At 44.5% G+C, this 27307-nt stretch overlaps 1 protein-coding gene across 3 annotated transcripts in view; it reads left to right on the top strand.

Moving 5' to 3' along the window:
• Positions 1-13904: 13904 nt before the first annotated feature.
• ZCCHC2 (zinc finger CCHC-type containing 2) overlaps positions 13905-27307 on the top strand; it is a 69232-nt gene continuing 55829 nt past the window's right edge. For all 3 annotated transcript variants that reach the window (XM_066246511.1, XM_066246509.1, XM_066246510.1), the window contains exon 1: positions 13905-14842. In XM_066246511.1, coding sequence (XP_066102608.1) covers positions 13916-14842 — 927 coding nt within the window. In that variant the 5' untranslated portion in view covers positions 13905-13915. The remainder of the gene's footprint in view (positions 14843-27307) is intronic.

The following is a 27307-nucleotide window of genomic DNA, read 5'->3' as shown; positions in this document are numbered from 1 at the left end:
TGTGAGGGAACCATGAGGAAACAAGGCAAGCACGCAGCCTATGCTGGTGGAGACAGTCGGACCTATGAGCATTCCCCTCAAGCCCTGAGATTCTACGTTAATACAGGCTGGTGTGTACAATTGCCCCTATTCTTTCTTTTTCTTTTTTAAAATGTATTGATTGATTTTTGAGGAGGGGAGAGAGAGAGAGACAGAAACATCAATTTGTTTCTTTATGTGCCCTGACCAGGGACCAAAGTGGCAACCTTTGAGTATCTGGACAATGCTCCAACCAACTGAGCTATCCAGCCAGGGCAGATTACCCCTGTTTTTCACAGATGAGTAAACTGAATCTTAGGCGAAGTGACTTCAGTGAGGTCACATTTTTTTATTTGGAGTACAACTGTAACTTTGAAAAATTAAAGACACTTTTTTTACTTTCTTTAATACTGGCTCATAAATAGTTATGAACTAGGACTCGGTTAAAATCAGGATTTTTTTAAAAATAGGTTTGCTGGCTAAGTTTCAGTTTCGTTTCGCTTTCTACCAGTGGAGTTTCAGTTCTGTTTCTCAGGATACTCTCTTTCCCTTTCTAGTGGTATTATCTGATCCTGTTTGCTATAATTGTTCCTTTGTGCCCTCACGATCTGATTAAAATACGCCAGTTATTCTAAGGCAGGCATGCCTAAACAGGAAGTTTAAACAGATTTAAAGCTCAGTGCCGTGCAAATTTAATCTAGCATTAAGCAAAGTGCATCCACTTTGTTGGTAGCCACGAGGGCTGCCTCAGTATCTCTGAGTCTGTGGCTTCACTTGCCCTCTAGTACATGTCTTGAGGTGCCGTGCAAAGTCTCTGACTCTGAACCTGCCTAACACAAGTGAACCAAGTGTTTCTGTCTTTGCTGGGGAAAGGACTGATGAAGAAGTCTCTGAACCAGCTGGTATTCTGGGCGTATGGTGGAGGAAAGGAGGCCTGGAGGCTCTTTATTTGCTTTTCTTCTCTCCTCTATCAAAATCCAAACAGCCCAAGGACTCCATGGGATGCCAGGAACTGGGGAATTTGAGGAAAGGACTCAAAATAGTGACCAAGTTGTTAGGTCGTTCTTCAGGCTTGACAATGCTCAGAGAGAGAAAAGATTGAACTTCTATGTAGACACCTACACATACTTCAGACACTACGTCACTAAGATATTTAAAATCTAAAAATAATTCCGCTTGAAACTTAAATCCTTGATGTCCTCAGATTTGAAATTATATTGTCTTCTATTCCAAAATTAACACAAGCTCCATTTTGACAATTAGGAAAACAGAAGAAAATGTAGAAAGAGAAAGAAAAAAATTTAAATTGCTATTCTGCCGTTAAAAGATAATTCCTCTTAGCATTTTGGTATACTGTCCTGTATTTGTCTTCTCTACTCATATCTTTGCATTTCGTTTTGACTGTGCTATACACCAGTGGTCCTCCGGGCCGCAGATCGGTACCGGTCCATGGGCCATTTGGTACCAGTCCACAGAGAAAGAATAAATAACTTACATTATTTTCGTTTTATTTACATTTAAGTCTGAACGATGTTTTTTATTTTTAAAAAATGACCAGATTCCCTCTGTTACATCCGTCTAAGACTCACTCTTGATGCTTGTCTCAGTCATTTATCCGTCCCACCCTAAAGGCCGGTCCGTGAAAATATTTTCTGACATTAAACTGGTCTGTGGCCCAAAAAAGGTTGGGGACCACTGCTATACACAAACTTTTATACCCTGATTGTTTTCACTTAACATTTTAACATTTCTCTATGTGGATACTAATTTTACACATACCCACACAACATTCTTACAGAGTCAGAGACTATAAGGGGAGGGAAACACTAGGTAGGAATGATTATGTAGATATAGGGAGGTGGACAGCTTCAAAGTTTAATTTCATGCCTATGTTAGGACATTTTGTGTGCAATGATTAATGATAACTATTGGAATTGTTTGTGTCTTGTGTACATAAGTATATTTAAAGAAAGTCTACAAATATAATCATCAGATTAATTAAATTTTTTCTTGGACCCTTACTAACAGAAGTCACCTTTTAAATTTTATAAGGAATGCAAGAAATGATAAGGTGAAAGGCTGTGGCCCCAGTCAACTCACAACTTAGCTGAGGGAATAAGACATAGCAACATAGCTACAAGTGGGAAACTATTGGCTACAGACAACTGTTAGTAAGTTCTGTTACCTAATTCATGTTACCAAGAGTGGGCCCTCAGTACACCTTTCCTAAATGAATGAATGAAGGAGAAAAATGACTATATCTGGGTAGGTAAGCCGTGGGAGAATGGAGATTTAAGTTTGGTCTTGAGGATGGTTAAGATTCAAAAGAATGAGAAGGAGATAAGAAACATTCCAGACAAGGAATAAAACAGAAGTCCAATGTGCCTATTCTTGGCAAGTTAGATAAACATGTTTATCTGGTCGCTAAAAATTAACTTTCCCAAATAGATAAATGTGGTATAACCAGGCACGTGAACATAAAATTAACGGTACATCTCTCCAAGCGACAACTTTAGAGCAAGAGAAAAAATATATTCCAAAATATAGCTTTGAAAAGTAAATATTTGTCCTCCAAAAAGTAAACACAACTAAGCAAAAACCAAACCTTAAACACAATTTTCCCCAATCATACTGCTATAAAGTAGAACAGTCAGGAATGGGAAAATACAATGATACCTCAGTTTTCGTGGATAATACAAACAATCCACGAAATCTGACACCGATGAAAACTGAGGCAATTATTTCCATATGAATCAACGTAAATCCAATTAATTCATTCTATACACTCCAAAATACATACCAAAAACACATTTTATAGAGATAAATGTAGTGTTTAATACTAAAACAATAAGAAATTAATATAAAATGAGTACAAAAGACTAATGTAAAGAATAAATGGAAACTTTCTTTGGTCCCATGATGGAGCTAAAAGGAAAGGGTTAACTTATTAGTGAGGGAAACACTTAACAGGGACAATGAGATTTGAGCACATGTGATTTTATCTTACCGTGCGTTATGTACATTTTGAAACTGAAAAATGCAAAATAGACACATTACACCAAATACTGTACATGCAGTAATCACTTACATGTAATTGTAGTATTAGCACTGGCAATCAATAAAAAAAGCACAAAAACACTGGAAAGCAATGGAATTGTTTGGCTAGATGCGCAGGGTGATGCTCACACAAGGAGAAACAACCCCCACATTGAGCAAGAGAACACGTGGGTGGCTCTTTGTTCTTGCAAAATCAGCAGCGAGGTCACATGGGCACACAGACAAAATCCGAGGCAACCGACGAAAATCGAGACAAAATTTTAGCTGAGAAAATCAACAAAAACTGAAACCAACAATAACCGAAGTCAATGAAAACCGAAGTATTATTGTATACCATTTTCTGCAATGTCTAAGAGATATGAATGATTAGTAGTCCCAGGGTCAGAAAAATACTGGTGGATGCTAATTCTCTCCTGGTGTAAAAGTTATGCAAATTCAGTTCTGCAAGGGGCAAAGTTGCAAGAACACACTGATCACTCACTCTGCACACAATACCTTTGCCCTAAATAATCCTCTGCACCTTTTATTTTATTTTATTTTATTTTTATTTTTTTGTATTTTTCTGAAGCTGGAAACGGGGAGGCAGTCAGACAGACTCCCGCATGTGCCCCACTGGGATCCACCCGGCACGCCCACCAGGGGGTGATGCTCTGCCCATCCGGGGCATCGCTCTGTCACGACATGAGCCACTCTAGCGCCTGGGGCAGAAGCCAAGGAGCCATCCCCAGCGCCCAGGCCATCTTTGCTCCAATGGAGCCTTGGCTGCGGGAGGGGAAGAGAAAGACAGAGAGGAAGGAGAAGGGGAGGGGTGGAGAAGCATATGGGCGCTTCTCCTGTGTGCCCTGGCCGGAATCGAACTTGGGACCTCCGCACGCCAGGCCTACGCTCTACCACTGAGCCAACCGGCCAGGGCCATCCTCTGCGCCTTTTAGACAATGAAAGAATTAGGCTTGTTATTCTAGGCACTAGTCCCTAAAATATAAAGGCTTTCTTTCCTTTTTCGCAAATATTAAACAAGATGACATGTGATATTGGCAGATGCAGAACCCATGAGAAGAGTTTTTGTTGTAAGTTTCTCTCTCCATTAAAAGCATTTATTTTTTGAATAAAATGAGGCTTCATAGCTATTGAATCTAAATCTTAAAAGTTGTTTGTAGAAGTATTAATCGGTATACGATCACACAGTATAAAGGGCAGGAGATGGGGGGGGTGTTTGCACACCCTATAAAGGGTCAATGAACCATTTATGACCTTGTGACCATTTATTACAAGGTAAATAAACCTAAGCAGTGGTAAATAAGCCTATATAAAATAAGGCCTCTATATTTTGCATGAAAGTGGAAATAACATCAACTAAAGTAGGCTGTGAAAAGTTAAGGGCGAGTACTGTATCCCCATAGAAATTGGCGGTTGTGGGAGAGGGGAAAACAGGGGCTGGATTACTGGAATCACCAAGGGAGAAGCCCCCCCAAATAACAGTGTATATGTACTCTGCACACCTGTACATACACACACATGTGCACACTCACACACATACAAGGTCAGAAAAATACTGGAAATGAACTGTATAGCATTTACCCATTGGTAGTAGAATCATGATTTATTTGAAATTTTTTTCTTTATTAATAAACATTTTAATAGTGAACACATGTGGTTTACAGAGTCAGAAACAAATGGTAGATTTTATTTTAAACTCTTTGGGTCCTTGAATTGAAAAACATTCCACATTATCTAGACGGTTGAAAACAAAGTTGTGGAGTCACCAAGTAGGATTTGAATCATGTCTTAACCTTTTTCTTGCTCGAGACCTGGGGAAACGCAGTCCTCAGTAAAGGGTCTTACACTGTCATCGCTGTGGCTGTGTTTAGAGAGACGTAGGGTTTGCTGTGGAGAAGTGGTCCTTTTCTCCTGCCTGTTACTTCTTTGCTCAGTCTGACTTCATCAAGTCATCAGAGTAGGGAGCACCCTGGACAATAAGGATTAGGCGGAGATGGAAAAAAACAATGCAACTCTCTGCGTTTTTAGAGCAACTCTACTTTGGTGCCATTCAGTAGCTGTACAACCCAACTCTTCTGGTCACTGCTCAACCTCACAGGCAGAATGTTCTAGAGAAGTAGCGGAGCTGTGGTACGGCCATGGGCAGAACTGCCCTAAATGGAGATCGGCTGCTAGGGTGATACCATTGCGGGGTGGCCCTCTTTGCCCCCTTTTGCTCGTGGGATCTGGCAGCCAAAGGGTGTGGCAGCAGAAAGGGCATTGGGGGAAGGATTTTGAGAAGTGACAATGTGTACACGCATTGTAATTTAACACCACATCATCATCCCTTCCATATGGCTGATTGCCTGAGTCACCAACTGGGACTTCATGATGGAAAACCTCTGAAGTTATAATTGTTGATGGAACATTTTAAATACAAATGTTACATGCAGGAAAAATAAACTTTGACTTCAGGTTCAAATTAAGTATCTTTGAATACTTCACGTACAGTGAGACTGCAAACCCAGTGTTCTGATGTGTGGACGCGCTCTGGGACAAAGCGGACTGCAAACCCAGTGTTCTGATGTGTGGACGCGCTCTGGGACAAAGCGGACTGCAAACCCAGTGTTCTGATGTGTGGACGCGCTCTGGGACAAAGCGGACTGCAAACCCAGTGTTCTGATGTGTGGACGCGCTCTGGGACAAAGCGGCACAAGTAGCGCTGAACTCAGGCTCTGTCTGCTGAACTTGTGACCACACTGTCCCAGCATAATTGGTGGAAAAACTGAAAAATAAACAAATATTGTTTTTACATTATAAACAAATTAGATGGGTTTTAATTCAATAGTTTTAAATGCATTAAAGAAAGTCCTTATTTATTTAACATAATTTAAGCATACTTTTTTGTCGTAAAAGTCCATTTTTCAAAACTGATTAAATCTTAGAGCAGTTGTTTATGAGCATTAAGTAAAAGTTTTTAGTATGTATTTCTCTCTTTATATAAAGGTTTGTAACCAGCCCTCTAAAGTTGATAAGTAACACTTAAAATTTTATAGGTTTTTTAAAATTCTTCCAAACAGATTTTCCCCCCAAGAAAGATCAGTATTCTTGAAATGGTATCGTTTCGATCTAAATGACGAGTTACATTTACATAGTGTCTAAATTAAATTGACATCAAAGAACAAGACAGGCTGCTCAAGTCACCATATACAGGCCAGGATCCAAGAAAGTGATACTTGCTTACCCGGAATTGATAAGATTCAGGGCACATGGCCCTTCTAACTAAACTTACAAGGCACTGCTAAATTAGAAAGTCAGTGTACTTATTTACAACGTGGGGTATCCCTTTCTTCGGAATGGATTCTGTCTCTCCATTCTCCAGGGTATCTACACTCCCAGCACTAAGTCATGGGAATCTGAATTGCTAATCAAAAGGTTGTTGGCTTCTGAATCAGAATTGCAGTGAGAAAACTGCATGGTCTGAGATTTTTCATGAGGGTATGAGGGAACAGCCTAAAGAACCAGGTCTTCTCCAGGACGGTGTGCGTCCTTCTAGTGATGGAAAAGTCATGTCCACCAGACGTGATGGCTGTTTACCTTGAAAAGTCTGCATCAGCCTTAACCCATTTATGCCTCATGTTCCGTTATTGGAACGGTAGTGACGTGAAAATTTTGTATATCCTACTGCTCAAGGTCACCGCCGAGGTCTGACTTTTCACACATGTCTGCCTCCTGAGGGTACATATTTTCACGTGGTGCACAGAGTTAGTCTCTGCTGCAGATACTGACATGCTGGGAGCTTGTCAAAAAGTGATGTGAATTTTCAGAAAATTTTTGAAGAACTGAATTTCAAAAATTTCATCCTCCGGCATAAATGGGTTAAATGCATGAACTGTCTGTTGTTCCTATTTAAGATAACAAGCAGTCTCCTTAAATCGCTTTTGAAAGAAAGGAGATTATAAAAATTAATTAAGACAGTTTAATTATACTCCACATGGAACACCATCCTCCTGGTATTTCCCGGTGATTCCGTGTGGGTAGTTCGGTTCTGGCATGATTATTTTGTTCCATTCCTTAGGAATGTTTCCGTCTGAGGATGACCTTGCCTGCATTTGGCTCTGCCCCAAGCTGCCTTCAGAAAACACTGACAAAGTGGCTCTTGGGACACCTTCTGACTGCAAGCCATTACGAGGTGATTCTAACCAGCTTTACTCTGAGTTTTTTGAAAGACCAATAGCCTGGGGTAAACACTTCAGAAAACCAGTTCTCCACTAAGCATCTATGTTCCTTTTACATATCTTATTATTCTATATCATCCATCGTTTTAAGGGCCGCTTGATTAATGTTTTGACCCATTTTCAAAACCAGTTGAACAACGTTAAATGTGTCCAAGTGCATTTGTAAGTGTAATGCCTTTTGTTTTATTTATTTTTACTCATCCTGTGGATGTGTATTTGTGATCCCCATTTTCCCACTTCATTTTGAAAAAAAAATATTGCACCTACAGAAAGGTGAAGTAGTCCAATCTTTGTCCATAAAACCTTCACCTAGATTGGCCTATTGTTAATAGTTTGCCACATTTGCTTTCTCTTTATATAAGTTTTTAATTAAAAAGTTATACATATCATAAAATTTTAACCTTTGGTACATCAGCATATACCAATGGAAAATGAGGGGATTTTTCTACACAACCACAATGTCCTTCTGTCACCCAAGAACATCAGCACCTGATACAGTAACCATGTCTAATAAGTCCATATTCAAATACACCTAATTATCCTCAAAATGTCTTTAGGGCTTTTTGTTTGTTTATTTAACCCTGGATCTGGTCATAGTTTATGAATTGCATTTGGTTGTCATGTCTCTTCAGTTTTCTTTAATCTAGAACAGTCCCCTACCTGTATTTGCTTTCATGACATGAATATTTTTGAAGATTGTCTCATAGAATGTTCCACAATCTAGATTTGTTTTATTTCCTCATGATTAGGGCAAAAATACCAAGAACTTCCAACGATATCTGATATCCATGACATGGGGAAGATATCAGATCGTCCTGTTATTGGTAATGCTAATTGAGACCACACAGTTAAGATGGTGTCTGGCAGATTTATGCACATAAAACTACCTTTCCTCCCTTTTAATTAAGGTGTTATTTTGAAAACATGTGAATGTGTCACTTCCCAACAACTTTGCACCCAGTGGTGAAAATACCTTAATTATTACATTTGGTGGTTGTAAAATTATACTTTCTTTCTAAATTTTTAGTTGACATTCTTCTATAAAGAACAGCTTTCCCTGCACCCCCCTCCACCCCTTTTTCCATGAGAATCCCTGTGGACTTGGACTTCTTTTTCATTCACTGGTACCATCTTATTCATTTTAATATTCAAACTGTTCCACATTTGGCCAGTGGGAGCCCCTTCATGTAGAGTTTATTGGCTTGTGTGTCCTTTGGGCACACCCCAATCTTTCAGGAATTCTGAACCAACTGGCAAGATGTATGGGCTTTCTTGACTAGACTACTGATCAAGATCTATCCACAAAGCTGGTGAAGGAATCCCCCAAGCCACAGAGTGTCTTTAAGAGAAGGCTAGATACTTGAAAGGAAATCAGGTTTTTTTTAATGAAGGCAAAGGGTAAGAGATGACAGGGTTTAAGCTGGGTTGACAATCAACAGCTCACCAATAATTTGATGTAACCATGTACTTAAAGAAGTATATGAATCCAGCAAATTCCATCCCAGAGAATACTGCTGGAGCAATGATTACATATTTGTCTATATACAAGCCAACCTTCCAGGACTTCAATACCCCCTCCCCTCTCCACGGGTCCCTAGAGAGCCATGTTGTCTTTTGAGGGAGCCAGCCCCGCCCTTTCATGAACAGTTGAGCAAAAGGTCTATTTGCAGACATCCCATAGAACCAAGCAAGTGTGCAGTGTTCTCCTGTTCTTTAATTTCTAACACAGATCAGTAGCCTGAGGATTTTCCAAACCAACCCTCTTTAGAATCAAGTTTATTTCTGGAAAGGCTTCAAGATTTGTTGGATTGCAGTTTCTCCAAAAGTTTAATGTACAAGTGGGAGAACTTGGGCAGCCTGGTCAATCTAAATCTCTAAGAACCCCTCTGACACAGGGAACCATAAATCTAGGGAGACTCTGAATTTAACCCAATGGCAGTCTTCCAGAAAAGGTGCCGTACACCCCAAGTGGGCACGGACGCCAAGTGTATCAATGGGGACATTGCTATAGCATCAATACTGATTTCCATCTCAAATCTGTCTTAGAGGGTGTTTTTGTAACCTTACAAAATTTTTAATATGCAATTTTTCCCTAAAGTTGTATATCAATAGATAATTTATCTGTGTTGTTTATAATACTGTTGGGCCAGCTTTTCACTCATCTATCTTTAAAAGCAATTTAAGGGAGCACTTGAGATCTTGCTTCTCAGCAAGTCAGTTTTGTCTCAAATAGACTCAGAAAAATTCTCTAAGAAATAAAAATAAAGAATTTGATATTTAATAATATTTCTCTTAAATGCATGGTCTAACTAAATAAAAACGTGATAAAAATATGGGACAATTTAAGTGATCAAAACTACAGATAGTAAGTACAGTGGCATTGGACACCTGTTGGTTGCTTCCCCATTGTCATGCTTCCCTTCCTCCTTTCCAGCAGCTCTGGAGTTTTGGCGGGTGACCTGTATGATTCTGAAGAAGCTGACTCCACTTCTCAGGTTCCTGTGAATTCCCAAGAATGGGCATGTAACCTATGCCAATTCAGTTAAAATGAATCGCAGGACTAGTATGGGTTCGGACACAGATGTTTTCCCTGCTCAATATGAACAAGGATTCAAGTGACCCCAGGAGATGCTGGCAGTTACTTTTGGTTCCTGGAATATTATTCAATCATTTGTTTGTTCAACAAACATCTGCTATGTCCCAGATATCAAAATATAAAATTGGGTAAGATGTGATCACTAATGTAAAGCTTTATTCTAATGGAGGAAACAGACAGGGAGGTGTAACATAAAAGGGAGCAAATAGGTCAACATTCATAAGAAACAAATCCTTGGTATGAATCAGATTGGCTGCTTCAGGAGGTAGAAGGGACTGTATCTGGGTATCCTTTTTTTTTTTTTTTTTTTCATTTTTCTGAAGCTGGAAACAGGGAGAGACAGTCAGACAGACTCCCGCATGCGCCGACCGGGATCCACCCGGCACGCCCACCAGGGGCTACGCTCTTCCCACCAGGGGGCGATGCTCTGCCCATCCTGGGCGTCGCCATGTTGCGACCAGAGCCACTCTGACCAGAGCCACTCTAGCGCCTGAGGCAGAGGCCACAGAGCCATCCCCAGCGCCCGGGCCATCTTTGCTCCTATGGAGCCTTGGCTGCGGGAGGGGAAGAGAGAGACAGAGAGGAAAGCGTGGCGGAGGGGTGGAGAAGCAAATGGGCGCTTCTCCTGTGTGCCCTGGCCGGGAATCGAACCCGGGTCCTCCGCACGCTAGGCCGACGCTCTACCGCTGAGCCAACCGGCCAGGGCCTGGGTATCCTTTTTATGGAATTGATTTCATTATTCATTTGCTCTGAACCATCCAATTAACTGTGGTTTTAGTGAAATTTCTTGCAGTAACCTAATTGCAAAAGGGAAAGTCTCCTCAACCCTCAATCACTGGCTCCTGTCTTAATCTGAGATATATAACCTTAACTTGAAAGTCTCTAGTTACATGTAAATATTTGGACAGTAATGTCAATAATAACATCTTCATTCTTAAAGGGGCAGATCAAACAAAGTATATTGAAGAGGCATTAACTATCATCTAGGGACAAGAGAAAACAATACTTTGTGTCCTTAGAGATGCCTTTCTGGGATATATCCCTTATGAAAGATTTGTACACAAACATACTCCCACCATTACCACAGTAATGCTATCTGGTCCATCTGAATGGTTTGACAGGTAATACCTAGGTGGGTCTGGTGGGAGGAGTATCTTCCTACAGCACCTTCTTAGAATCTTCTAGGTAGTTTTCCCAACTAAAACACCTACACATCGCCCTGGGATATCCATCTGTTCCTCCCATCCCCTTTCCCCCCAAAAGCACTACAATAGTCCATCATTCTTACTGAAGTTGTTCTCTCTCACTTTTGTTAGGGTAGGAAACCCACAGAGACCATTTCTAGTGAGTTGCAGTATGGAGAGAGGGCCCTGAAACAATGCACTGGAGGACAAAGAGCAAACTGCCCAGCAGACGGTCGATGACCACAATCATAACATCATGCTTGTGTCACATATGTGCAAGAACTTTGATCATGGCATTTTTAAACACTGGCCAAAGATAGACGTATAGAAGTCATCATTACTGATTACAAATTAAATTTGGACACAAAATTTATTGATGAAGTATTGTGGACAGTTCATTCACACCAATGGCTTCTTGTTGCCAAGGGAAATGAAAAGACTTTTGCCTGGATCACATATAAAACTCACCTCAGAGGTAAAAATATTAGCTTACTACACAAAACATCCCGATCTAGACTGAGTGACTATCTAGCAAGAGTAATAGGACTGGTTGCCTAAGGTATTTCACATAAGCTTTAGAAATGTGGGAACAGGAGATGAGGAAGGGTAGAAGATTACAGGGCAAAAAAGGGCAAGAATTGTTAAAAGTCTGTAAAATTTTTTCTCCTGATTGTAAGGATTTCTACATAACACCCAAAGAATGCAAGGAAATGACAAATTACATGAAAGAATGGCTTTCATTTATAGGGTGGAGCAAAAGTAGGTCTACAGTTGTTCATATGGAAAATAACAAATAACCCCACAATACACTGTTTTGCTTCTCACAACTGTCCACCTACTTTTGAGCCACCTTGTATTTTCCCAGGCTCAAATGTGCTGAAAATCATTCTCTGTCTCCCCATTTTATCAATAAAACTGATTTAGGCTTCAGTTCAGCCTTTTACTAAATTATAAATTAGATTCTTAGGGCATAAAATTGTGCAATAAGGAGGGCTAAGCCTAGGTTCTCCCAACAGACGGCTGATGTTTTATTTTAAATCTTAATTGAATTTATTGGGGTGACATTGGTCAGCAAACTACACAGGTTCCAGGTGCACAATTCCACAACACATTACCTGTAAACTGCATTGCGTGTTCACCACCCCAAGTCAGGTCTTATGTTTTCACCGTATTTCCCTCCTTTCCCCCCTTCTATCCGCCCCTGCCACGAGCCCTCTGACGTTTCAGAAAAAAGTAACGTGATTTTTTTTTACATACGTCTACTATGTAGCTGTAATAGAACTTAATTTAAAACAAAGATTTTTTTTTTTTAAAAACCCCTCCTTTTAAAATTAACCCTCAAAAGATCCAGCTGGTCTTAAAAAATCGAACTATATTACTTTAAAAAAGGGAGGGGCGCCACTGATATATTTTGGGGGTCTTCAAACTTCAGAAATGTAACAAAACTTTTTTTTTTAAGTTGAAAGCCTTTCAAGGTGATAGCTTCTGGCATTCCGCGAGTCAGAGGGATTACACACCTACGCAAAATTTATCAATAAAATGTCATCCTTAGGCACAGTAACTTAAGTTGGCAAATAAAACGATCCTCAAAAGATCGGGAGGGTCGGGAAGGGGTGGTGGTGGTGGGGCTTTTGCTAAATTGTCGTGGGAATGATTTCCAAAGAGCATTACAAAGTAGGAGCAAACGTTTTATGTCAAGGGCAGTCACTCCAGCGCGTCCCTCCTCGGCGCAGAGGCCTTGGAACTTCCTCGGGTCGGGTCGCGACCGGGCGGGTCGTTTCTGCACCCCCAGGGCCGCGCGTCCCACCTCCGCACGGTGCCGCCCGCACTCGCCCGGGATCGAGGTGTCCCGGCCCCCGATCCACGGCCATAATTCTGCCTCCTGCGAACCTCAACAGAGTCATCACAACTGATCCTTGTAAAGTTGTGGTGGGAACTGCTGACTTCCCGGAGGCCGGCCAGGATGTAGATGACAGAAGCTCCTGTTGGGGTCTGCGTGCTCACTTCAGAGGAACCCCCGCTCCCGGGACGCGCTTTACGCGGCCGCGAAAGGATCGCGTGGTGCGGGCGGAGGTGGGGCGATGGCCCAAGATGGTAGCGCAGACGAATCAGAAGTAAAAAGTGGGGCTAAGGCTGGTGGAAAAGGTGAAATTCCTCACTTCCCTCCTCTCACGTGAGCCTCGCACGTTCTCCGCCGCGCCCCGGCTCACCTAGCCGCCCCACGCCGTCCCCTCACCCGCTGCCACCAACCAGACATTAAGACCACGCGGAAACTGTCGAGAGGGAGGTGGCCGGGTAGCAGTTGGGCGTGGCTTCCAGTGAGAGGCAGCCCCTGGGGGCGGGGAGACACGCAACCGTCGGCTCAGCCCGCTGATTGGCTGAGGTTCCGGCGCGGAGCCCGCAAGCGTCTCCACCCAGACCGCCGCTTCTCCTTTTCTACCAGCCACTCGGTCCGCACCAGCTCGCGGGAAAACCGCTTCGGCGCCACCGCCATAGCACGGTGAGGACGACAGGACAGAGGGAGGTGGAAGGAGGACCCGCTAGCTCGCTCGCTCCCACTCGCACCGCGGCTCCCCGAACCGGCGCGGAGCCAGGGGGAGGAGCCGCCGCAGGCACGTCCCCGCCCCTGGCCCGGGAGGACGACGCCAACGACCTCGCCGGCCGGCCGGCCCCCGCCCCTTTCGCCGGCGGAGACCCGCCCCTGACCCTCCCCCGGCGGCATGGAGGAGCCCCGCTCCTGAGGGCCGCGCCGCGCCTCGCCTAGCCTAGCCTCGCCTCGGCCTCCGCCCCTCCTCCCGGCCCCTCCCTCCCGCCCCCGCTCCATGTCTGCGCCGCCTTAGCCGAGGATGCTGAGGATGAAGCTGCCGCCGAAGCCGACGCACCCCGCGGAGCCGCCGCCCGAGGCGGAGGAGCCCGAGGCGGATACGCGGCCGGGAGCTAAGGCTCCGCCACGACGACGCCGCGACTGCCGCCCCCCGCCGCCGCCTCCCGCGGGCCCGCCGCGGGTCCCCCAGCCACCGCCGCCGCCCCGGGGGCTCGGGCCGCCTGTTGCTGGCGGAGCGGCGGCTGGGGCGGGCATGCCGGGGGGCGGCGGGGCCGCGGCGGCGCTGCACGAGCAGGAGCGGGTGTACGAGTGGTTCGGGCTGGTGCTGGGCTCGGCGCAGCGCTTGGAGTTCCTGTGCGGGCTGCTGGACCTGTGCAACCCGCTGGAGCTGCGCTTCCTCGGTTCGTGCCTGGAGGACCTGGCGCGCAAGGACTACCACTACCTGCGCGACTCGGAGGCCAAGGCCAACGGGCTCTCGGACCCGGGGCCGCTGGTCGACTTCCGAGAGCCCGCAGTGCGCTCGCGGCTCATCGTCTACCTAGCGCTGCTGGGCTCCGAGAACCGAGAGGCCGCCGGACGGCTGCACCGCCTGCTGCCCCAGGTGGACTCGGTGCTCAAGAGCCTGCGCGCAGCCCGGGCTGAGGGCTCGCGGGGCGGCGCGGAGGACGAGCGCGGCGAGAACGGCATCGGCGAGGAGGACGCCGAGCTGAACGGCTCTGGCCCAGAAGGCAGCGGCGCCGAGTCCCGGGCCGGCGATGGGCTGGGCTTCAGGGCCCAGGAGGAACTGCTGCTGCTCTTCACCATGGCCTCGCTGCACCCGGCGTTCTCCTTCCACCAGCGGGTCACCCTCAGGGAGCATCTGGAGAGGCTCCGCAGCGCGCTCCGCAGGGACCCCGAGGACGCGGAGCTGGAGGTGGAGCCGTGCAACTTCGGCGGCCCTGGGGCCCAGGTAGGGCGCGCGAGCCTCTCGGCCCCGCGGGCGGTCCCCGCCCCGGCTTCCTCCCCGGCCTAGCTCTAGGACACCCCTCGGCGGAACCCGATCGGGCGCAGGTGGCCGGGAATCCCCACCCCACGCTCCCTGCCCCGTGGTCCTAACCCTTGTGTCGTTGGGCCGCCTCAATGCCACGCACCCCCGCCACCGCCCCCACCCTCACCCTCCCGCATGCACAGGCACCCGCCATAACAGAAGGCTCTAGAAGTCTCTTCCGTACGGAGTTGACCCGGTAAACGTGGTGCTTTCAGCCTGGGCCCCCCTGTGGTATAAAGGGTCTCGGGACATTTTTGGCGTTGAGCATCCCTCAGGCCCCGGTGCTGGGAAGGCGAAGCGCTGGGGAGCCCGCGAGGTGGCCACCGTCCAGCCGCGGGTCTGTGCACGCTTTAAAGCCCGTCCTCACCCCGCGGCCGAGTGTCCCCAGGTGCGCTCCCGGCGTTCTGGCCTGTCTTTCGCACCAAGGGGCTCAGTGTATAGTTGAACGACTCGGGGTCGTAAGGGTCTTTTAGCTCCTGCTCAAAGAACTTGATTTTCAGAAGAAATCTTAAATGGAGACCTGCGAATTGGCCGAAATTAGTTTAGTAGCGCTCCCTGTCTGGGTAAGGTTAGACCTCTACCTATGGCATAACGTGCCACCAGATTTGGGTTCGGGAATGTTTGTGGGGTCTTTACTATAGGCATAGGTGTTGTTTTCTAAAGAGTTATTAAATGCCTAAGTGTTGTAGACGAAAGCCCACATGAGTCACTTGTCGCAAACATTAAGGAAGATGCGATTTTTATAGAGCATGAAAACAATTCAGTAATAAGATAGGCCCCATATAAAGTACTTGAGCGTGACACTTGGAGGAAAGGGGAGGTTTCCGAGTAACACTGTACAACCAGTTTATTTTTATGGTTCACAATTATTTAAGAGGTGTTAACTTGTATATTTTATTTTTCAACTTAAGTGGATTCCAGGATTATATATTAGAAAAGTTTTTTCCTCCCCCTTCTTGCTTGAAAGTTAATTTAATTTATACATCTTCTGTCATTCACTGTCCACTTTACCTATTTACTGACTGTGAATTCATTACCCATAGAATCAGGGAACCGCGGGAAGACACGCAGTGGTAATCTAGGTTGATTTTAAAACAAGGTTTCTGTGAAGTGACAAACTCAACTTTAGGATATAACATCCAACTCAGATATAGTAATGCCTAATTTTCTTGGCATGCTTGAAAATTTATCTTAACGTGTTTATTAATCAGTAGCATGCAACTGTATACTGGTGGTAAAAAGCCTTTTAGTTCTCAGCCTACTCACTAAAATAGTGTTCTATATGCCACTGCCATTAAGTTTAAGGGAAAAACAGCCTGCACGCAGGAGCAAGACTTACCTCTTATTTTTTAAAAGTTTCTTGGTATACCTTACATTGTGAAGTTAACCTTAGACTGTAAGTATAATGAAAAGGCTACAATGGAACTGTTTATCATTCCATTCATATTATTGCAACAGTGGTAACCGATTTCTGATTTTATTGGAAAGAGTCATTTTTCCTTTTCCCCTTTTTCCTTTAAATTTGGTTTGTTACACAAGTGTTGGAAGGCAACTAGACAAGGGGGGAGATGCGTACCAACCAGGGTAATGAGATTTTTATCTCAACTGCAGTGTGTGACCTTTTCCGGCATCCAGTGTGTGCTGGGGAGGTGTGGAGAGAATGAGGCCGGGCATGTGGGTTAATTTCAGCACGCCGTTACTTGTCAGGCAGGCAGTGCCCAGTGCTGCGGCCATGAGTGGAAGTGGGGGAACAAATAATAGGGGATACACGTATTACTAGTGACACTGAAGGCTATTTATTCCTAGACACTGGTGGTGTGTTCTACTTTTTCCCCCAGTAGTTGTGCACAGTAACCCTGACAAATCATTTGTGTCTCATTAAGTTGTTAGGACCCCACATTTTCTGCTTGTTAGCGTGAACTCCGGGTCCCCCAGCTGTGGCAAGCTCTGGCCTTGAGGACATTTCCGCTTTTGTTGCTCCCAGCTGTCACTCCAGAGCTGCTGATGGGGGTGGGTTGCTTTCCATCCCTGTTAGCTGTAGTCCAACCCAGCTGTTCCTCGACCTTCCACCGATGCTCCGGGGGACGGGGTGCTCACCTTGAGTCTTCAGGGAGGCGCCCGAGTCTCGCTTGTCCGTGTCTGCTGTCCTTCGTGCGTCGGTGGCGTGGCTTGCGGGTGAGCCCCGCGGTCACGCCCGGCAGTGGGCCGGGGAGGGCGATTGGGGGACTCGTCCTGCGGAACTCCTCCCCTCCCCCGCCCTGCAAGATGGCGGCCGCGCACCGCCCACGTGACTGGTGTGCCAGCCTCGCCTCCGGAGGGGGCGGGTGGAGGGCGGGACTCGCTGGGATGTCCCCTCAGCTGGGCTAGGCCGGGGAGCAGGCCCGAGAGAGAGCCACGTAGGTGGTGGTGTACTCCTGGAATGGGGAAAGGAAGACCGTGTGGCCGCCTTTTATGGCCACGGAAGTAATCTTTTAGACACGTGTGTAGCTTTTTAATTGCTTAGGAACCCTTTCTGTTAGTTACTACAGTCTCAGTGTCAACCATACTAAATGGATAAAGTAGAACTAATCTTTTAATTTTCTTTAGTGTTAGAGTAAGAGTGTACTGGCCCAGATAGTGTTCTTGGTTCTTTCAGGATTTGTTTTAGTAACTAATATACAGCAGCTTCTCTTTTAAAAAATTTTATTTTTCAACACGTTCACAGGTAAACCATGTGCTTTAATACAATTTTTATGTTAATTACACAGGGTGGGGGAAAAGTAGGTTTGCAGTTTGTATAGAAAATAATAAGATTTAACAAGTAATACGAGAATAAAGTTTGTGTTTCCGGTACTGACAACTCGAAACCCACTTTTGCCTGCTGTTTGTGCCTTCTTGTTGACCAGGCTGAGCAACTGTGTAGTCAAGTACCATGGGTACCCTGTAAATGGTTGAATTGTTAAGTCCACGACTTTACTAGACTGTACCTATCAAGCCATTTCAGAAAAATGGAGGACGATTGAACAAGTATATTTGTAACGTAATATTACTCGAGTTTTCCTATGTGAATGGGGGGAGTAAATGTTACATCGGAATGTAATTAAGCATTGGCATTACTTTTTGGAGCTTGTTTATAACGCTGATATTCTTCATAACTGTAGTTGACTACCAGTCACTTGTATAAAATTCAACAAATAGACCAGAGGGCAGTAGTGAAAATACTCTTTAACAGTGTTCTTGGAGATTTGGGTGATTGATGTAGTTACATGTTAAGAATGTTACAGGCTGGGTATATAGCATAACTGAAAGACCAATTTTAAAAATGGGTCCCTTCTTGTTAGGAACCCAAAAACTATACAAGATGTATTAGCAATAGTAACAAGAAAACTGCATAAATATTTTAAAAGGTAATAACTTTGGTGGTTTTTCATTGAAAGGAGAAAAGACATTCCTCTCTTTGAATGCCTAAAGACACTCTTTAACTGTTCATGAAAACGAGTATTATAATTGTGGAGACTTAACCCCCAGTTAGCAATACAAAGGTGAAAAAGAACAATGGTTAGTGGTTACTGTTGTTGGTATAGCTGTGTTTCTCTGAAGATTAGGTTTTCCATATCTTCAAAACTTAGCTATTTGGCAAGGAGAACCAAAGTTTGAGTTAAGGATAGAAACTGATCTTAAGATTTGTGATCATTCTGGTCATCAGTGTTATTTGACTTCACAAAACATATTTGAACTCACAAAAATTAAGTGACCATGGGTCTTTTACTTATAGAAATCAATGGAGTTGTTAAAAAAGAAAACTGCAGAGTTGTTCCTTTCCCATAGTATAGGTTAATTAGCTAGTTGTGTTTGACAGAGCACGTACTTCACCTTATTTTAATAATACAGATCATGTATTGGAAACATCAGGGCCTGAAAAGGACATTTTTCGAAGACTCTAACATAAACGCCCTGCTCTAAGATAACTGGAGTGTGTATATGGCAACTAGAACCCTAATAAGACCGCTGGCTTAAAATGAGAGGGGAAAGGATAGTGGTTAGGATTTTAACTGGTATTGTATTAGGCGCTGAAGAAACATTTCCTAAAAGTGATTTTTAAAAAGAACAATTCTAAAGCTCACAGGTAATAAATACCTTTAATTTCTTGGCCACTGCTAGGAGTTTTTACAGCCGGTTGGCTCACTAGGGCATTGGCTGTGTCTGAGAAGGCTTTCTCACTCCTGCAGAAGGGATAATAGTGGTGCTGACATTAGGATTGTTGGCATTCAAGGATTAAGCGCTTGTAAAAGAAGGCCTGGCTCAGGGTCTTCAATACATGTTAACAATTACAGGAAAAAGTTAAGCCTCGTTTGGAAGGTGGTAGAAGAGTGGGTATAGCATCTCACACATAGTGTCAGAGCCAGCTAGCCATGTCTTTTGTGGGACATTTTAGGTTGATTTGGCTGCAGCAAAGAATAAAAACCCTTCAGTTATAACTGCCTTTTGGAGCGGCTTTTAGTCTATCCGATTTAAGCAGTTATTACTTGAGTAACAAACAGAAGCTATTCTGTGTTCTCCCACAGTTACTTATGTTTTTCTATGCGGTGGTTTTCTCACTGAAGGGAAAACTAGGAAAAGCCACATTGACACCTCAGTGGAGAAGAAGAGTGTGGAGATGGACAGGAAGCTAGGTCTTTTTTCTGAAATAAAACAGTGAGAGAGAGATTTTTTTTAAAAAAACTACCTTTTGTGCTATTTTGTGGAGGGAGTGGACAGGAAGTATGTGGCAGAGACTATCAGAGGTCTTGAGTGATAGCCATGTTTAGTAGATTCTAGACTTGGAGGCTTGAATTCCAGCTCTGTCACTGGCTCTTTGGTATTAACCAGGTCACTTAAATCCCTGTACAGTCTTATCTGTAAAACGGATAATAACGACCTTTCGAGATAAAGTGCAAATGAGATAAGGTACAAAATAATTCACATACTATCTTTTATTTATTTATTTATTTATTTATTTATTTATTTATTATTTTTTTAAAGATTCTATTTATTGAGTTGAGAGAGAGAGAGAGAGAGAAGGCGATCAGGGGAGCGAGAAGCATCAAGTTACAGTAGTTATTTCTTGAATGTGCCTTGACCAGGCAGGCCCAGGGTTTCAAACCAGCGACCTCAGCATTTCAGTGCGACACTTTATCTACTGCGCCACCACAGGTCAGGCACATACTATCTTGAGTACAAGGTCTCTGTTGAAAATGATGCTCAATGCATTTTCCTTTCCCACTAAGATGCTGTTGTTCAGATTGTTTACGTATTAGTTGTTTTGAGGGATGGGTTTTTTCCCCCCACTTAATAAAAGTTCATATGGTGTACTATTTTCTATTCTCTATTACCATAACTCTAAATTGATTGGTGTTCAGGAAGGATGGGTAATTGAAAAGGTAGTATTTGAGACACATTTATTCAGGGCAGTTATTTTTGTGAATACTTACATTGTTAAAGTCTGGTATGCTACAGATAAAGGAAACCCAAAGGAAAAGAAAAAGTAAGAGCCCAGTATTTCTCTAAGTCCTAAATCATTAAAATATATATTCTCCCCATACTAGATTTGGGAGTGGGAATGGGGAAAATACATGTGGATTATCATTATGTGCAATTGTAATCTTAGATCTTTATCCAGTTTTCATCTTTAGCTAGAAAATGATTCTATAATTTAAAGTTGTTTTGCAGTTTTGCTAAGTTACATAATTTTTGTTAGTTTATAGCACTGCCTGGAATCCATGGATGATTAAAGAACATTTTTGTCTTTATGCTATCAAATTGGCTAATTTTTTAGTTTATTTAATATTTTTGTCCTTCCTGTAGAAATTCTGAGTCAGTATATTTTTAAAGCAGAAGCAAAAGGCCCGCACCCCCTCCAAGCGGGTGAGCTTCACTTTCCCAGACTCTGTTCTTCATTATGGAGGACTGTGTGGAACAGCGCGCCTCTCCCTCACAGAGAATGCTTTGTCCCCAAAGCCTCCTTCATCCAGTCTATGTAAACAGTCACTCTAGAAGGGAAGTGCCTCCTCGGGTGTTTATGTCACAGGTGGCAGGGCCGCCGGGCACTCAGCAGTCCGTTTCCCTCTGTGCTCCTGGAGCATTTGGCCTTCAGTTCCTTTCTAACTGTCTTAGCGCATTAGAAAGGTTTTATGTTCATTCAAGAAATCATTTGTTTGAGGTCAGATTAGGTTTTGAAAAGGTCACTTTGACAGGTTTAGTCTTTCCAAGTTTGAGAGTGCCTGGTGTAAAATAAGGATGTCATCACCATTTATTGTATATGTAACTGCTATGCAGATGAGTGTGTATGTGAAAACACTTGTAGACAAGGTGTGTGTGTGTGTGTGTGTATATATATATATATATATATACATATCAGTTGTTCAAAGAGTGACTACAGCTCAATTTTGTTGCAGTGGATGAACAGAAATAGAGATGTTTGAAGAGAATAGTAAGGGTTGGGTTCAGAGGGTCCCAAATTGAAGGTCAGGTAAAAGGGATTAGTTGCCAACAGGCTGCAGTGGGATGGGAGACAGTACCTATTTATGTGAGTGTGTGTGTGTGTGTGTGTGTGTGCACTTGTGCGTGCCTATGGTATGTCTGCTTGAAATGGCTACTGTCACTTTAAACTTAATATGTATGAAAAGAATGCATCATTGATTTAAAAAAAAAATTTTCCCGAGTCATCCAGTTTTCTCAATAGTACCATTATATATACACATCTAGATCCTCTCAGATTTGCTGATAACCTAAATCCCGGCTTCCCCTCATATCCCGAATCCACCCTTTCCCTGTCCTTGCTGACACCTTTCCCTTCTGGGACGTTCTGCCTAGACGTTCACAGTCTTCTCCTGACCGGTTCCCTGCTTTCAGCCTCCCCATCTCTTACCGGCTGGGTGCCGGCACCGCACCGCTGCCAGATCCATCTTTCTAAAGCAAGATTAATATCGCATTTTCTTGCGGTGATGGCTGGAGCCTGGCCACTGATAAGTCTTTGGGCTCAAATCTCTTTCTCCCACAATGTCTTCATCCATCCTGATGGTGCATACCGCCACCCTCCATGTGTAATGTTCTCTGGGGTTGTCCCTGTGCTGGTTTTCTCTTAAGATGTGTTTTCACCTCTGAATCCCAGAATGTGTCTTCTGTTGTAATTTTGGTACTTCTTTTATAATTTTTGAATTCTTTTTAATATATGAATTGACTTTCCCTCCTAGATTTTAAGTTCTCTGAAGGCTTGGGCATCATATCACATTTCTTGTCAGTGTTGCGTATACCTTACGTACTCAGTCAAAATCTTCTATGCTTAGGCTGTCCACATATAGCTCTGAAAACCCCAATATGATAAGTTGCATTAATACAAAATGCATTGAGAGTGATTTTTTTTTTGGTCCTGTATTGAATTACACTTATCAGCGATTTTATAAAAATATTTGCAGCTGTAGAGCATAAGCAAAATTGTTTTGGAAATAAAAGGAATTGTTTCTTTAGGTAAAGAGCATGGAACAGTGTAGATTTGAACTGAATCTTCACTAGGTGAATGCTGAATAGTGCTTGTTGATTCCTCTTCCGAAGTCAGACATTTATGCTCCATAAGTTACCTAAGTATTTTGGGGGGGGGTGTGCATAAAAAACAAACTCTTCTCTTACTGTTCGGGTAGTTATCTGTAGTTGTCTGGTGTTGATCTCCAATTTATGATTTGCTTGGAGACGGTGGGTGTCAGATGCAAAGTAGAGATTGTACTTTGTTTATGATCAGAATGTTAAAAACTTACTTTGGTTGCTGAGTGAGCGATCTATAAGAGTTGGTGGAATTTTTATGATTTCTTGTTAGCAATATCTAAATTGGGATAATAAAGAAACCTAACTTGGCCCTGGCTGGTTGGCTCAGTGGTAGAGCGTCGGCCTGGCGTGCAGGAGTCCCGGGTTCAATTCCCGGCCAGGGCACACAGGAGAAGCGGGCACACAGGAGAAGCGCCCATCTGCTTCTCCACCCCTCCCCCTCTTCTTCTTCTCTGTCTCTCTCTTCCCCTCCTGCAGCCAAGGCTCCATTGGAAAAAAGTTGGTCCGGGTGCTGAGGATGGCTCTGTGGCCTCTGCCTCAGGCGCTAGAATGGCTCTGGTTGCAACAGAGCTACACCCCAGATGGGCAGAGCATCGCCCCCTGGTGGGAATGCAGGGTGGATCCCGGTCGGGCTCATGCGGGAGTCTGACTGCCTCCCTGTTTCCAACTTCAGAAAAATACAAAAAAAAAAAAAAAAAAAAGAGAGAGAGAGAGAAAGAAACCTAACTTTCCTGCAGTTTAATTGATTCTTGCTTTGGGTATCAAATGATTGAAACTCACTAGTTTGGTCATCTTAGAAAGGACAGCATGGCCACATGTGAATCAAAATGCTGTGCTGTTTGGGCCCTGGCCGGTTGGCTCAGTGGTAGAGCGTCGACCTGGCGTGCGGAAGTCCCGGGTTCGATTCCCAGCCAGGGCACACAGGAGAGGCACCCATCTGCTTCTCCACCACCCCCTCTCCTTCCTCTCTGTCTCTCTCTTCCCCTCCCGCAGCCGAGGCTCCATTGGAGCAAAAAGATGGCCCGGGCACTGGGGATGGCTCCATGGCCTCTGCCCCAGGCGCTAGAGTGGCTCTGGTCGCAACAGTGTCGCCCTGGATGGGCAGAGCATCGCCCCCTGGTGGGCGTGCCAGATGGATCCCGGTCGGGCACATGCAGGAGTCTGTCTGACTGCCTCCCCGTTTCCAGCTTTAGAAACAAAAAAAAAAAAAGAAAAAAAAATGCTGTAACGTTTAGAGAGTACGTCCTGGAGAACGAGGTTGTCACGCTTCAGCAGAGGTTGCCTGATGATAAGGTGGTGCTGAGTGGTTCATTTGGGGAAGAGGCTTTTTCTGAAAGGAGCATTAAACAAAGTCCTAATTCATCGTTCCCCAACATGGTAATGTTCACCAACCTATAAACCAGTCCAGATATGTCCTGCTGGTTCGCAGAAGAGTTACTGTAATCGTCCTAATGTTCTAAGACCCAGTGATCTTAGTGGAATTCGCTTATACTCAGGGTGATTTCTGCCTTAGCAGAATTTCTGCCTAGATAATTCTCCTATTTTCACCAGTTCCCAAGTGTGAAAAAGTTGAAGACCACTGCTATAAGCCATTTACTGCCAGGAATCCTTGTTAAACCATATAAGCTTCCATTTCCACGTGGTACCAGAAACATTTCTCCCCTAGGGGTGAAGGCTGTGGCTCTGCTGCAGGAGCCAGGAGTCCCAGTAGTGGCCCTGGTCGCCTGAGCCCTGGCTCCCTTCCTCCCTAGGACTAAGGATACCTTCTCCTCCTCCCACATGCTCTCAACCCCGTGGGGTGGAGCTGTGAAGGACAGGACAGCTAGCTAGTATGTGGTGTGGTTGTGAGGAGAGACACACCCTCTCTTGCCCTTCTTGTACTCGTGTTCATGGGTGCATTGTTTGCACTTCACCCAGAAACGTCCTGGCAGAGTGAGGATTTAAAGATACAGGGGCTGCTATCCCAGGAATGGAGCGATTTTTGTTCCACCTCCTAGTTCTAGATGAAAGGAAAGCTCCTCCCTTCTGTGGTAGGAGAACGGGAGGTTGATAAAGAAACAGACCCTGGTGCTAAGGGGGGAGGGGCCCAAGCTGTGGTCCAGGCAGGAAGCCATTTCCAACTCTCCTCTGTGCTTTTTGGCTAGACCTTTGTATAATAGTTCTGTGGCCCAATAACGTCTCTTTTTCTAGGCCACCTGTTATGTACAGATGGCGATCTTCAGGTTGAAATAGAAACAGCAAGGCCAGTTCTTGGTAGAAACTGCTGCCCTCACTTCTCTTTCATTCTCCACTTCCCTCTTGCCAGATCTTCCCTACTTATGCATCCTGCAAGTTCGGTTCTCTAGGGAAGGCATGTTATAGTGATGTTTCCCTCCCCCATCTTGTTCCACCCACTGCTTACAGTTTACCCTCCCCCCCCCCCCCCCCCCCCCGCACACACAGATAACTGCTGTCCACAGATGCCACGTCAAGAACAGCCTGCATAGCTGCTGTTGCAGTGGCCCAGCCTGGTCAGTGGGCTGTGATGGGGGGGGGGAGTTTGCATGGATTCAGTGAACCGTCTGGCCCTTCACTTCATGTTCAGTAGCTGGTGAGCATTTAGCCATTCTTTAAAACATTCTGCCACTTTGGTCTTGTGGAATCACCTTATCCCCACACTACTGGTTAAACTAAACAGTAAGTTACATAGAAAGGGCATCCACAGTCGTAGCTAAATCCCTAGCATGCTGTTTCTGAGCTGTTGACTCATTGGTTTCCCTTTCCTCGGCGCTGCTGTGTTAGTTTGGTGGTTTGAGAACCACTGGCGTGCATTTACCATGTTTCTCCTCACACCTGAACTGCCTCTTATTAGACACTACAGGGTGATTCAAGGCATTACTTTGGAGTGGGTTGTGCTGTTTCATTGAGGAAAGGTGAGACAGACGTCTTTTCTACCACATCCTCGCAGCTAAAGAGACAGGCAGTAAGTCATTCTTAAATTCTCCCTAGCGTCTTCTCTTCTTCCACCAAAACGAATAAAATTAGACATCTCAGTAATGTTTCTAATAGTCATTTTCCAACCTTCAACACAAGACCATGAATCTTGCTTATTAAATAAGAGCATTCACTTTGATTGCAGCCCTGGTTATTTAAAGAACAGAATTTGAAACCTGTAACTGTAACAAGTTACCCCCAAATTGAGTGGCTCAAACCAACGACCAATTATTATTTCTCACAGGTCTGTGAGCCAGGGATTTGGACTGATAAGGTGATTGGTCTTTGCTCCAGGATGTGTGAGGACGGAGCTGGGGACTGGAAATGTTTTCTCCCTCTCTTCTCTCTCTGTGTAGTCTTTCTAGCATGGCCACCTGGGGGGGGGGGTGGCAGGCTTTTCTTACATGGCGGCTCGGGATTCCAAGAAAAGTGCACCAAGGGGCCCAGGCTCTAAGGCGGGGTAGTCAACCTTTTTATACCTACCGCCTACTTTTGTATCTCTGTTAGTACCATTTTATAACCGCCCACCGGTTCCACTGTAATGGTGATTTATAAAGTAGGGAAGTAACTTTATAAAATTTATAAAGCAGAGTTACAGGAAGTTAAAGCATATACAGGTATTGATCGACTTACGGCCTTGATGCAACTTATAACCATTCAACTTTACAACCACAATCACTAACCACGACTGTTCCGTGTGTGGCAGCGCAAGCGTTGCCCAGCTGGGCGTACGACAGTGTGGACTAGCTTCTGCCAGCACTACCATCTCCACGTGCACCATTTCAACTGTTATCCCAGACTCGGTACAGCAATTTGTGTTTTGTGTCTTGGATATTTTTCATCAAACCCCTCCCAAGATGTCAACCAAGAGGAAATTGTCTTTGTCTTTGACTTAAAGATTTTTATAACACCATTTCACAGTACTGTACATATAGCCTACTCAACTTACGACCAAATCGTGTTACGACCAGTCTTTCGGAACCAATCATGGTCGTAAGTCGAGCACTAGCTGTAATAATAATTATCAAGTACTTTATGTCGGATTTTCACTAAGTTTGGCAGAATAAATCTTTATAAAACAACTTACTATAGTTAAATCTATCTTTTTATTTATACTTTGGTTGCTCCACTACCACCCACCATGAAAGCTGGAACGTCCACTAGTGGGCAGTAGAGACCAGGTGGACTACCACTGCTCTAAGGCTTCTTGTCACCTACCCTCAGCAGTCCATGAACATTTCCTTCCAGCACTGTCTGCTGGTCAGGCGAGTCTAAAGGCAGCCCAGGTCCACCAGGTGTAGAATAGACCCACCTTTCAGTGGGAGGAGTCTCAAAGTATGTTTGACTATCTTTACTCTACCTTGAAAACTTAATAGCATGTTGTTGTTTTATGCTAATACTTATATTCTCATTTGAAGGATGTAAAATCTTGTGAAGAAGTTAGTAAATTCAGTAAAAAACAAAAACAAACTCAAACTCTTAATTTCTGCTTTTTTTTATATAGAGCATGCAAGTGACATTTAAAAATTGACCCACCTGCATCAAAGGACTAGAGAAAATGTGGAGAATATTGTTAATGAGCTAAGTCAACTCCACCTGTGGTTAGACTGGTGTTAGAGTCAAGGAGACCCTGTGGCCCAGCTCCGTTCTCAGAATGCTTTCAGAGAGGGGTCCTTCCAGGACTGCAGCGGCCTGATGCCTCACAGACTAACCCCATGTTTCACGAACTCTCAAGTGTGAAACTCGGAAGCACTTTCATGTGTGAAAACGGAGTCTCGGAGTTGACAAGATGGCCAGCTCACTGTGGACCGGAGCCGACTGGGTGCTGGTGGAGAAGCCGGCCGTGGGGCCGGCGGA

The sequence above is a fragment of the Saccopteryx bilineata genome, chromosome 11, assembly GCF_036850765.1.
Source record: "Saccopteryx bilineata isolate mSacBil1 chromosome 11, mSacBil1_pri_phased_curated, whole genome shotgun sequence".
NCBI lineage: Eukaryota > Metazoa > Chordata > Mammalia > Chiroptera > Emballonuridae > Saccopteryx > Saccopteryx bilineata.
The sequence above is the reverse complement of the archived record's forward strand: the minus strand, read 5'-3'. Positions and strand labels throughout refer to the sequence as shown.